This window comes from Tiliqua scincoides, chromosome 2, assembly GCF_035046505.1.
Source record: "Tiliqua scincoides isolate rTilSci1 chromosome 2, rTilSci1.hap2, whole genome shotgun sequence".
In the NCBI taxonomy this organism is placed as follows: domain Eukaryota; kingdom Metazoa; phylum Chordata; class Lepidosauria; order Squamata; family Scincidae; genus Tiliqua; species Tiliqua scincoides.
Genome location: NC_089822.1, coordinates 213,589,280 through 213,602,722, shown reverse-complemented (window position 1 = coordinate 213,602,722; position 13,443 = coordinate 213,589,280). Strand labels below are relative to the sequence as shown.

Sequence of the window (13,443 nt, the reverse complement as noted above, 5' to 3'; positions counted from 1 at the left end):
ATCTCAACACAACTATGAAGAGAACTCTGGTTCTTTAAAAAGGAGCTGAGCTGGAAATTGCCTCCTCCCCTGCTGCCTGCCTGCCAGTCTTCCTCACATTCCCGGATTGGCTACGTGAACTGCCATTCTCAAGCACTGTAGACTGTTCATAAGTCCCTTCTCTTTTTCCATGCCGGTTTCAGTGGTTAGTCTTGGCTTTCATCCATGAGGTAGTGACAGGGAAGAAGCAAGCAGTATTTACACAAGGAGGTGGCTGAAAGTATGCAGCCTTGGGAGCCAGAAAGAGGCTTGATCAAAATCAGCCATTGTAAGAAAGCCATATTTTGTTTCTCAGTGCCCAAGCAGTGCCCTTTGTGTGGATACAACCTGATCTACAGGAGACTGGATGAAGCACCTGTTAGTATTCCCAGCCCATTTATTAACGGGCACAGAGAAAAGTGTTCATTTTTACTGAAACCTACTACAGGAACATTTCTAAGGTATGATTACTTTTGGTTTTCTTTTTGACAATGCTGAAGTAAGTGTTCTGCAGTGTTTGCTTCCTGTCCTGAATAGACCAATTATAAAGAGATAAAGCTAGATCAGAGTATTGGTCCATTGAGGCCAGTACTCTCTATACTGTAACTGATGGGAACTCCCCAGAGTTTGAGAGCAGGGTTCCTGCTACCAGAGATCTGGTAACAGTGCTGGAGGTACTTAGAACTCAACCTGACACCTTCTTCATGCAAAGCATATGACCTGGCATTGAACTCTCTAGGCCCACTTCAGTGCAGCTGGAGAATCAAGTTTACTGCTCACATCATTGTGTGTCTACATTATGTATTTTTTGTTAATTTCAGTAGAAAGTTGCCTTGAAACCAAATTGACCACACTTGTCCTATTTATTGGGGAGCGGGGATGACTTTGTAGTCCCTTTTTGCATAATCAATTCCATAGTTAATTAGACTGTATTTATTCAGTCCTACTCCTACTCATCACATTTCATAGCAGGTTACAAAATACAACAATAAAAACAGCATCCACTGAAACAGGCAAAGCAAATAAATACATCAGCAAAACAACTTCAGCTGCAGAATCAGCACAACAGCCTGAATCAGTGCAAACACAATCAGAAACATCAATGATCCTTTGAAAAATAATGGGCTCTGACTGGCTCTGCACAAGAAGGTTATCTCTTAGAAGCAAGGTCCAGAGCACTGGGGCTGTCACAGAGAAGACCTTGGTTCTTTTATAATGTGTAAGTTCAGCTTAATGATGGTTTGGTTTAACTGAATCATATCCTGTTTCATTCAGGAAAGAACAGGACATCTCTTTATACAAATGGATTACTGTATTTTCCAACATGAAAAACATTTACTTTCTTGTTTCAGAGGTTATGATGGAAGTTCTGACCTTCATGTTGGGATAACCAATACCAGTGGTAAGTGAAGTTTATAATTAATTTTCTAAATGCATTTTTCCCTCTGCATTGAACATATAATTTTATGTTGCTCCTGTACTGTATAGTGGATTGGCCACATTACTGAATAATGTGCATTCTTCAAAGTTAGGTGTGAATGCATGGCACACCTACTTCACTTGCTTCCACCTGAGTACCAGTGTTTCCCCTGTTGGGTGGGAAGAGGCAGGAGTGGGATGAAAAGCCAGCTATTTCTTTACTATTTGTGCAGTAAATACATCCCCCCTCAAGTGTTCCTTTTTTTTTTTTAATTGACAGCTTTCCTTTTAGCAGTTATGTTTATGAACATCAGTGCTTTGATATGGGGAGGGAGACAAATTGGATGACTGGCTAACTATTGCAAGGATTCCATTGGACTGCATGAGACCATATTGTAGATTCAGATAATCAGATTTTAAGAAAGATTGTTCTTTCCTGAACAGCTTTAGTTGGAATGGGAATGATGTTGCAGATAGCAGCAATTGATGAACTGCAATTAAACTTGTCATTATTCAAAGCATTACCATCATGAAGTATCTTGTAGCAAATTATTTTTTACTCTCCTGATTCAGCTTCTTTGTGTTTTCAGGTTTAGTATTCAATTACAATGAAACAGGAGTTCATATAGCTGAATATGGATGGGAGCAATGTGTAAGCGTCCCATTGGTACAGCCTGATATGTACAGTCTGCTTAAACAGTGGGATATATACCTCGACCAATTCTCAGCAAAAGAGATCTGGCTTCCACACAGGTATGAAGTTCAACAGAGATTGAAATGTAGACAGACATGTTTGATTTTGGACTCTGCTTAGCTTGTGGCAGACACATGGATTTGATATATTCATTTATGCAACAGTGTAAGAGTCAAAGCTTTACATAAAACCACATCAAAGTCTATATCCTCATTAGGCTACTACAAAAATATTCTTTCAAGAACAAAAGAAGGTACAAAACAAGTGCTTGAGTGCATCTTTCCCACTTAAGATGAGGTTCTTTGGCAAACGCAACTTGCACAGTGGTGACAAATATCTAATCATTAAGACAAACTACACTAGGAAAATAGTTTTTGGATTCAACCATTTCTATTTAAAGTTCAGACGACTAGTTTATATCATATCAGCAAAACAAGAGGGGAGAGTTCTTAACAGGGCCATGTTGCAAAACGTTTCCTGTAGCTGCACAGTAGTGGTTCTGTCAGCAAAATCTAGAGTTGAGAACTCGACTTGGATGACTCATACTCAAGTCAAGAAAATGCATGTTTTTTGCTGACTCGTTGACTCGTGACGCACACGTGTGGAAGACTTTGAAAAACACTCAAGTCAGGACCCTCCTGACACGGCACTCGTCCCCACGCACGCACACTTGAGTCTGTCTGTGTCTGGATGTGCTTACTTATTGTTTTCACAGTGTGAAAGACCTCATGCGGCATCATTCCAATGGGTGAGCAGTAGGGAAGTTCCAATTAAGAGGCAGGGAAGGATTACTGTTTGCTTTTGCAGCTGAGTGGGAAGGTGGGAGGCAGGAGTGGGCTCTCTGATAGGAAGGAAGGAACAGATGATCATTGGATGCAGTATGGGAGGTTTGGTATTTTCTTTGGCTGAGAGGGCAGAAGAAGGAGCCTCTGGGGGTTCTTGCCTCACAATTGGCTACAGAAGCCCAGGGAGGGAGAAGAGGCAGAGAAGGAGGAAAGCAGTTCATAGCGATCACGCCTTCCACCATGGCTGCTGGGGAGGGGGAACACTCATTGAATGACTCGTGCAGATGGGACTACTTCTGTATAGAGATACCAAGGATTGGGTCATCCTGATAAGCCTCACAGCTGCTGCATATGACCCTCCTCTCTCTTGCCACATATGTCCCCGCTCTCTCACAGTCCCTCCCACCCTGTTTATGGGCAGGGACATCAGGGCTGTGTTCAAAGAGAGCTTTGACACACACACACACTGCCCAACAGCAGTTCTGTTTCCCTCTGCTGAGCCGCGGTGGGCTTTTAAAAGGGCGCAGGGCAACTTGACCGAGTCCTATCGAGCCGTTGACATGGAGACTCAGAAAGTGCCCCCATTATTATTTGTTTTCGAGTTGAGTTGCAGGGGAAGGTGACTCTAGAGCCATGCTTAATTCCCACTCCATTTTCTGAGTTCATCTGTGCAATCAAAGATTTTCATTTCTGGTTTTGGTTGCTGTTGTTCAGATGATGTTTACAAGAAATGGAAATTGTCTGGATCAGAAACTGCAAATGAGTACTAGAAACTTTTGAATTAAAAAATCTCAAGATTTGGACAGAAGATTGCTGATCACACAAACTTGTCCCAGAGTTCATGGGTGCATGTTGCCCATTGCAGCCTCAATCTAACCTTTCTGTTTCCATATGCAGTACCTCTTTTAAAGTGCAAAGCTTTCTGTGTAACTTCCAACATTTCCCTGAAAATTTCATTAGATATGGATGCAGTGATTATTAGAATAGTCTTCTGTTTCATATTACAAGTCTTCCATCTTGTATGACTTATGTCATGAGTATGTCTTCTTGCAGTGAAGCAGAACAAGAGGTTTGTTCAGGTTCCTGTGCTTTAAGAGGACTCCTAGGCATTACCCCAAGGCCCAATTGCTGCTGCTCTTGCAGTCTAATGGTTTCGTTGAAGGTAGTATAGCAAAACCAATGCAGACTATTAGAACATTCACCATGGGACATTTGGGGCTTTACTGAAGTTCAGTAAAGCAACAAAATTCATAAATCTTTCAATGAAGACACTAAAAAAAACCACATTCATTTTGTTTTGGATCCTAACAAAAGGCCATAAAGCTTATGGCTGATTCTCTCATCTGTTTTGTTTTAAGGAAAGCCCACCCAGTAGTTTACAGTCTGGGAGTATAAGAGTCGGCTACAAAAGTACGCACACCCACTTTGCACTCTTAAAGCAATTAAATCCCCAGTTCAGAAAAATAAACTAAATACATTTCACAGAGTAATGAAAGTATCTTTAAAAAGTCACCCAAGCATTCCCTAGTTATTCAGTATTTTGGCCAATTTTCTTGATTTCAAAAGTAATGAGCAATTGTAAAGACATTTTGATTGCCAAGCTCCCCGGCTACATTTCAATTAGTGTATCTCAACCATATTCTCCCATGCAGTTGCTGGTATATATGCAATCTTTTTACCTGCTGGAGTCTCACAGGACAAGGCGATTATATAGTTTTTCACCTGTTGGCAACCTTCAGTCTTGAAAGACTATGGTATCGCGCTTTGATTGGTGGTTCTGGAACAGCGTCTAGTGTGGCTGAAAAGGCCAATTCGGGAGTGACAATCCCTTCCACACTGGGAGCAAGTGCAGTCTGTCCCTGGTCTGTCTCCCTGGCTATGGGCCTTCCTTCTTACCTCTTTGCCTCAGTCTGTTGGCCAAGTGTCTCTTCAAACTGGGAAAGGCCATGCTGCACAGCCTGCCTCCAAGCAGGCCGCTCAGAGGCCAGGGTTTCCCACCTGTTGAGCTCCACTCCTAAGGCCTTCAGATCCCTCTTGCAGATGTCCTTATATCGCAGCTGTGGTCTACCTGTAGGGCACTTTCCTTGCACGAGTTCTCCATAGAGGAGATCCTTTGGGATCCGGCCATCATCCATTCTCACAACATGACCGAGCCAACGCAGGCGTCTCTGTTTCAGCAGTGCATACATGCTAGGGATTCCAGCACGTTCCAGGACTGTGTTGTTTGGAACTCTGTCCTGCCAGATGATGCCGAGAATGCGTCGGAGGCAGCGCATGTGGAAAGCGTTCAGTTTCCTCTCCTGTTGTGAGCGGAGAGTCCATGACTTGCTGCAGTACAGAAGTGTACTCAGGACGCAAGCTCTGTAGACCTGGATCTTGGTATGTTCCGTCAGCTTCTTGTTGGACCAGACTCTTTGTGAGTCTGGAAAATGTGGTAGCTGCTTTACCGATGCGTTTGTTTAGCTCGGTATTGAGAGAAAGAGTGTTGGAGATCGTTGAGCCAAGGTACACAAAGTCATGGACAACCTCCAGTTCATGCACCGAAATTGTAATGCAGGAGTTTTGCACAAATCTCTGAATAAGGCATTAAATGCTATTGCGAACCTGAATTTTTTTTTTTTTTAAAGAAAACAAGATAGTGAGAACTGCACCTGGACACAGATTTCTAGGTGAATAGATCAGTACAACAGTTGTGATTGGTGAAGACAAATGAAACCTAAATTATTTAGGCTAATCGGAAGAGATTGAATACCTTTACATGAAGATAGTAATCTTTGCGCTAACTATAACTCAACTGATATCCTTTTTGGTCTCCATTTTTCTTCCATCCTTTTTTCTGTATAGAGGTGAGTACGATACAAGTGTTGGCCTACTGCACTTCCTTTTCTGTTCTGCTAGACTCTAGTGTGTGTTTTTGTTTGTGCACAGTACTCATCTGGTGAAAGGGCACTCAGCTGAAGTTACCTTTTGTTTGCTTGCAGTTCTGTAGGTATGGGAGCAGAGTGATGTAGCCCATACCCTATAACAATATATTTAAGCTATAATCCCATGTTGGCCCTTGTATTCTTGATGCTATGCCATGATCGGCTACTTAGTCCCACATTCTTATATGCCTAAGTTGGAGGCAGGGTACTTATAACAGGTGAATTTAAATTACTACAATTTACTATTTGCAGTCTTGTGCTGACAGAGCAGACATAGGAGACTAGCTAACCTGACTAATTCTCTTCCACATCTGCATCTCCACTTTTTTTTTGTTAACCTTGTGCATTTTATGTTCCAATGACTAATTATTCTACCAGCCAAAAGTTGTTCCAACATAATGGTTCCTATGCCATCATAACTTCAGCATGGTTGTAACTTTGCATTCCATAAGTTTGTGGGAATTGGGTTACAACCTGATCCTTAGCTAGCCAAATGTAACCTAAGGATAGGACTGTAGTGCAAATTAATAAAGCGTTTAATAGTTGTATGGAACATTGATTTCTTAAATTCATTTCTGGTTACCCATTTCATAGGTATGAAGAATACTTCCACAATTGTTACACATATGCATTAACATTTATTAACTGTGTGTTGAGTGCCCAAGGGAAGAAGCAAATGAATAAAAGTGAATTTACAGAGAGATTTGTGATTCCACGGACAAGGAAAGCTTCCAAGTATATCACAATCTACAAGGAAATATGCAACAATGGCTTCTACGTTATTGACCACCCTGATCAAGAAGAGGGTGATTCCACTGGCTATAATGAAATACATACAGATAGTAATGGAAGTAAAATCCTCAGGTCATGACACTGTGATACTACTTTTCCCCATCCTCTTGCAAGGAAAATAAGACTCTGGGACTGCAACACAATTCAGTATGTCTTTTCTTGAAAGGAACAACCATGGAGTTCATAAGAACAGCCCCACTGGATCAGCCCATAGGCCAATCTAGTCCAGCTTCCTGTATCTCACAGTGGCCCACCAAAGAGGCTTATCCCTACTTGTACACAGTGCACCCTTATAACTTTTCAAATGAGATTCTCTTTCTTTCTGAACAGTTACATTTAGCATTATACAAAATAAATTCATTGTCTGCATTCTCATATATTCAGTTTCTTTTTTTTTGCATGATGCAACTAGTCAACCTTCTACATCACTAACTGTATGGGATAAAACTTCCTTGCTTTCATGTATAATACCTAATCTACTGCAGGAAAATACTGATAATTGTAAAAGTTCACAATCACCTGTCTTTTCGAAAGCATTCATGCTAGAGATTCTGCTAGAAATTGAAGGCAGGTCCGACTCCACTGTAGAATCTCTGTGGGTTAAATTACCAGGCCTGAGGAGTGATGTAATACTGGGGGTGTACTATCGTCCTCCAGACCAGAAATCAGAAGGGGACCTTGAAATGAGGAGACAGATCAGGGAGGTGACAAGGAGGGACAGGGTTGTAATCATGGGGGACTTCAATTATCCTCATATTGACTGGGTCAATTTGTGTTCTGGTCACGAAAAGGAGACCAGATTCCTTGACATGCTAAATGACTGTGCCTTAGAGCAGCTAGTCATGGAGCCCACCAGAGGACAGGTGACTCTGGATTTAATATTGTGTGGTACACAGGACCTGGTTAGAGATGTCAATGTTACTGAGCCATTGGGGAACAGTGATCATGCTGCAATCCGTTTTGATATGCACATTGGGGGAAGAATACCGGGCAAATCTCTCACAAAAACCCTTGACTTCCGATGGGCGGACTTCCCTCAAATGAAGAGGCTGGTTAGGAGGTTGAAAGGGAAGGTAAAGAGTCCAATCTCTCCAGAGTGCATGGAGGCTGCTTAAAACAACAGTAGAGGCCCAGCAGAGGTGTATACCACAAAGAAAGAAGGGTTCCACTAAATCCAGGAGGGTGCCCGTATGGCTAACCAGCCAAGTTAGAGGGGCTGTAAAGGGCAAGGAAGCTTCCTTCCATAAATGGAAGTCTTGCCCTAATGAGGAGAATAAAAAGGAACATAAACTGTAGCAAAAGAAATGTAAGAAGGTGATACAGGAGGCCAAGCGAGACTATGAGGAACGCATGGCCAGCAACATTAAGGGGAATAATAAAAGCTTCTTCAAATATGTTAGAAGCAGGAAACCCGCCAGAGAAGCGGTTGGCCCTCTGGATGGTGAGGGAGGGAAAGGGGAGATAAAAGGAGACTTAGAGATGGCAGAGAAATTAAATGAGTTCTTTGCATCTGTCTTCACGGCAGAAGACCTCGGGCAGATACCGCTGCCCGAACGGCCCCTCCTGTCTGAGGAATTAAGTCAGATAGAGGTTAAAAGAGAAGATGTTTCAGACCTCATTGATAAATTAAAGATCAATAAGTCACCGTGCCCTGATGGCATCCACCCAAGAGTTATTAAGGAATTGAAGAATGAAGTTGCAGATCTCTTGACTAAGATATGCAACTTGTCCCTCAAAATGGCCACGGTGCCAGAAGATTGGAGGATAGCAAATGTCACATCGATCTTTAAAAAGGGAAAGAGGGGGGACCCGGGAAACTATAGGCCGGTCAGCCTAACATCTATACCGGGTAAGAAGGTGGAATGCCTCATCAAAGATAGGCTCTCAAAACACATAGACGAACAGGCCTTGCTGAGAGAGAATCAGCATGGCTTCTGTAAGGGTAAGTCTTGCCTCACGAAGCTTATAGAATTCTTTGAAAAGGTCAATAGGCATGTGGATGCGAGAGAACCTGTGGACATTATATATCTGGACTTTCAGAAGGCGTTTGACATGGCCCCTCACCAAAGGCTACTGAAAAAACTCCACAGTCAGGGAATTAGAGGACAGGTCCTCTCATGGATTGAGAACTGGTTGAAGACCAGGAAACAGAGTGGGTGTCAATGGGCAATTTTCACAATGGAGAGAGGTGAAAAGCGGTGTGCCCCAAGGATCTGTTCTGGGACCGGTGCTTTTCAACCTCTTCATAAATGACCTGGAGACAGGGTTGAGCAGTGAGGTGGCTAGGTTTGCAGACGACACCAAACTTTTCCGAGTGGTGAAGACCAGAAGTGATTGTGAGGAGCTCCAGAAGGATCTCTCCAGACTGGCAGAATGGGCAGCAAAATGGCAGATGCACTTCAATGTCAGTAAGTATAAAGTCATGCATGTTGGGGCAAAAAATCAAAACTTTAGATATAGGCTGATGGGTTCTGAGCTGTCTGTGACAGATCAGGAGAGAGATCTTGGGGTGGTGGTGGACAGGTTGATGAAAGTGTCGACCCAATGTGCGGCGGCAGTGAAGAAGGCCAATTCTATGCTTGGGATCATTAGGAAGGGTATTGAGAACAAAACGGCTAGTATTATAATGCTGTTGTACAAATCGATGGTAAGGCCACACCTGGAGTATTGAGTCCAGTTCTGGTCGCCGCATCTCAAAAAAGACATAGTGGAAATGGAAAAGATGCAAAAGAGAGCAACTAAGATGATTACGGGGCTGGGGCACCTTCCTTATCAGGAAAGGCTATGGCGTTTGGGCCTCTTCAGCCTAGAAAAGAGGCGCCTGAGTGGGGACTTGATTGAGACATACAAAGTTATGCAGGGGATGGACAGAGTGGATAGAGAGATGCTCTTTACACTCTCACATAACACCAGAGCCAGGGGACATCCACTAAAATTGAGTGTTGGGAGAGTTAGAACAGACAAAAGAAAATATTTATTTACTCAGCGTGTGGTTGGTCTGTGGAACTCCTTGCCACAAGATGTGGTGATGGCGTTTAGCCTAGACGCCTTTAAAAGGGGATTGGACAAGTTTCTGGAGGAAAAATCCATTATGGGTTACAAGCCATGATGTGTATGTGCAAGCTCCTCATTTTAGAAATGGGCTATGTCAGAATGTCAGATGCAAGGGAGGACACCAGAATGAGGTCTCTTGTTATCTGGTGTGCTCCCTGGGGCATTTGGTGGGCCACTGTGAGATACAGGAAGCTGGACTAGATGGGCCTATGGCCTGATCCAGTGGGGCTGTTCTTATGTTCTGTTTCGACCTGCTCTAGAAGCAAAGTTTATGCTCTGTAGTTCATGATGCTGAGATTCCAGCATGCAACAGGGTAACTGCAATGTTCTAGAAGTAAGACTGGGTTAATTCCTACTGTGGCATAATTTCTCTGCCTTGAGAGAAAGTGTTTGGACTGTGTTCCTGACTTCTGTTGGAAAAAAATGTCCAAAATTCAGTTCTCCAGTGACAATGCCCAGGATCCCAATATAGGATCAGCTGGGGGAATGTCTAAGGATCAAAATAAGATCAGGATGGAGGGGGTACCTTGTATAGAACCCCAGAAAACTGCAGAACATGAAGAGGTCTCTATGACTGGAAAAGACAGAGACGAAGAACAAGACAAAATGGCTACTGAAAGAGAACAGCAAAGTGAATCTTTTTCTTGTACCCTATTAATGGGGAGGAAACCACAAGACCTTTTGGTTTCTTCAGAGCGGTCAGGCCAGCAAGCCTTGCAATCACATGCTAATAAAGACTTAGAGCCTTTTCTGGGAAAGTATATAGGCGAGGCCTCTGTCTTAGGTCCACTAAGTCAAAGCACAACTGATTCACTGGAATCAAAATCAGGCAAGCAGTTAAGTGAGTCCCCTGCTTTAGGAACAAGCCCGATAGGCCCAAATGTAAATAATGATCACAATCAACTGAAAACCATGTTTATTGGAATGGAAACCACATCCAATACGACAGGAGGGGTTCCTAAAAATCCTCAGGAATCAGCTCAGCCTAGTCATACCCCACAAACTTTGACTTTGGGAGCTAAAGAAGGGGAATTTCATGCATCACTGCAGACTATTGAAAAAATAACTTTTCCAGTGCAAGAGGTCTTAAAACCTTTAGGACACTTTGCCTTAACAAAGACTTCCAAAACAAGCACCAGACAAACAATAAAACAACTATCTTTATCAAAGAAAAGTTTGTCTAAAGATTTCATCGGTGAAGGAAAATTTCTTTTAGAAGAACGAGATCGCTCACCTCACAAATCGATACTAGATTTGTCTTGGGATGATGGACATCAAGGAAAATTAAGGAAAAAAATTGGTTCATTTGATTTTGATCTATCTTTACTGGGTGAGGATAAACAAATACAATTAAAAGAAAAAAATAAGGCATCTACTCTTAAAGAAAAAGAACAAAGTCTTACTTCTGATATACAAGTCAAAGATGACCCTTTTATTTTACCAAAAGATGAAAGTATTTTAGACGTTGTTGAACAGACTAATAAACAACTAAATGGAAAAATAAATTCTACTAACTCGTTGCAGTCTGATGTTTAAGATTACATTTTGATTCATAATTCAGATAGTGAAGTGCAACTATTTAGTGAAGAAGAAACAAGTGAAACTGATGTTGTAATGAAGGTTAAAACTGGAAAACGAAAACCATCTAAAGAGAGAGAAATTCAAGAAGCCTGGCAAGTGTTATTACATAAAGATTTTTACAAAAGTGTTCAGGAAATCATCTATCCTAAAGAAATGCATAAATTTGATATGGTAAAACTATGGGGTTTGCTTACATAGATTTACCAGCAGACAACATGATTAAACTCTCCAGATTGAGCCAAGACGCATTATGGAACCTTCTGGATAATCAAAAAGATAACATGTTGGATATACTACAAGGTAAACATAAAAACAACATTGAGCATCAACCTAATTATGCAAGGATTGTAACTCTTGAAATTGTCAAAAAAGTTATAGTTTTTAGAAAAGCAAGGACAAAGCCCATACCAGAATGGTTAAAAGAACAAAATATGATCAAGATGGTACAACATCTGATTAGATCTTGGGAGCAGCCTTTTGAAGGTGCACAAATGTATCATAAACAACACTTAGAAGAGGGTTCTTCGTGTGTTGATATTAATACGTATTTGGATAGAATGAGATATGTTGTTGATAATTTAAAACAAAGACAAAAACTTTATAAACAACAACTGCAAGAAACCTTAAATGTGGGATTTAAAACTTTTGGAAAAAAACTGGAACAACCTGATGAAGAGATATCAGCGGAGGAATCTTTAATGCAAACTGATTCAAATGAAGTGTTTAAGTCCATTAAAGAGACAGTACAATTACAGTACAGTGAAAGTTTATTTGAACAAAGGAAGGATACAGAGATAGAAGGTCCAAAACATATAAAGCCAAGAAGAGGTAGAGACTGGGCCAAAGAACCCTTTCAAGAAAATTTAGAATTAATTAGTATGGAATCACAATACCTAAGCCATGAACATTTTGATAAGCAGATATCAGAAAATTTATCAACAGTACAAAGAATTGAAGGAAAATCCAAAGCTATTTTACATCCTTCTTCTGACAAAGAGAAAATACATTTACAAAAGGAACAAGATACACCAGTGCTACAAGGACTTTCAGTACAGCAAGGAAGCATACAGGATGACACTCTTAAGAGACCAACACAGACAGACTCTAAAAGACCTTATGCAAAGGTAACAGGAGCCAAGAGAACACAAGACCCTCAAATTGGGAGAAAACGTCTTACACGTGTCTCTGCAGACAGACAAGATATTGAAGATGAAGAGGAAGCTTATTGGAATAATACTACACACTTGGCTTCTGATGAAAAGAATCCTCGGAAAAGATTTGTGGTACGCTTTACATACAAAGGGACAGATCCTGAAAAAGGGACCCGTAAGTATCTCATACAACGTTTTCTAAAAGAACAATTATCTTTTCCAAGAGAAGATATTGTAGCTGTGATCCAGCTTACTGGATCCAAAGAAATTGACTTTTGTTTAGCATTGGAAAGGTCCTATCAAAAATTTTGGCTCAGTTTTAAAAACATTATGTCTAAAGACGCTTCTTTATTTAAGGATTATGATGCGGTGCCACTCTTCAGAGGTGACACCAAAGTCTTAACAATTATTTTAAGAACAACTACCATCCCAGCACAGGACATAGCAACTTGGATCTCCAGATATGCAAACATCTTATTAGGTCCAGACAAGAAGTACGATGACTTTGGAATATGGACTGGTGAATATCGAACTGTTATCGCCTTTAGAGATGGAGTCACCCAAATACCAAAATATTTCTTTTTGGGGACAGATAGAGGAATAGCATGTTTCAGTGGACAACGACCAGCATGTTATCATTGTGGGGCCTACGACCACATAAGGCGTTTTTGCACAACGTCTTTGTGCTTCCAATGTGGTACGAGAGGACACGATGCGACCATTTGCCAAAAAGGTATCTGTTGCAATTTATGTGGAAAAGCAGGTCATGTTTATTACAAATGTCCAGATGCCTACTACAACAGCAAGATCGTAAAAGATGGGAACAGACAACAAAACAATCAACCTCAAAAGAAACTGCTACCAGAAAGGATGAAGCACATCAACAACCAAACGCTTCTGATGAAATGGAAAGTGAAACACCAACTATGGAAAAGGGCATAGATAATGATGACTATATTCTAAGAAGCCAATTTAACCCAGTCGATTTGTCAGCGGAAAAAACATCTGAATGGAGAGAGCAGAAA

General features: G+C 41.4%; 1 protein-coding gene across 1 annotated transcript; it reads left to right on the top strand.

Moving 5' to 3' along the window:
- Positions 1-158: 158 nt before the first annotated feature.
- MKRN2OS (MKRN2 opposite strand) lies at positions 159-6,997 on the top strand. The gene is made up of 4 exons (XM_066616987.1): positions 159-479; positions 1,371-1,420; positions 2,028-2,190; positions 6,435-6,997. The coding sequence occupies exons 1-4, from the start codon at positions 262-264 to the stop codon at positions 6,709-6,711; spliced, it is 708 nt and encodes a 235-aa protein (XP_066473084.1). The 5' UTR covers positions 159-261; the 3' UTR covers positions 6,712-6,997.
- The last annotated feature ends 6,446 nt before the right edge of the window (positions 6,998-13,443 follow it).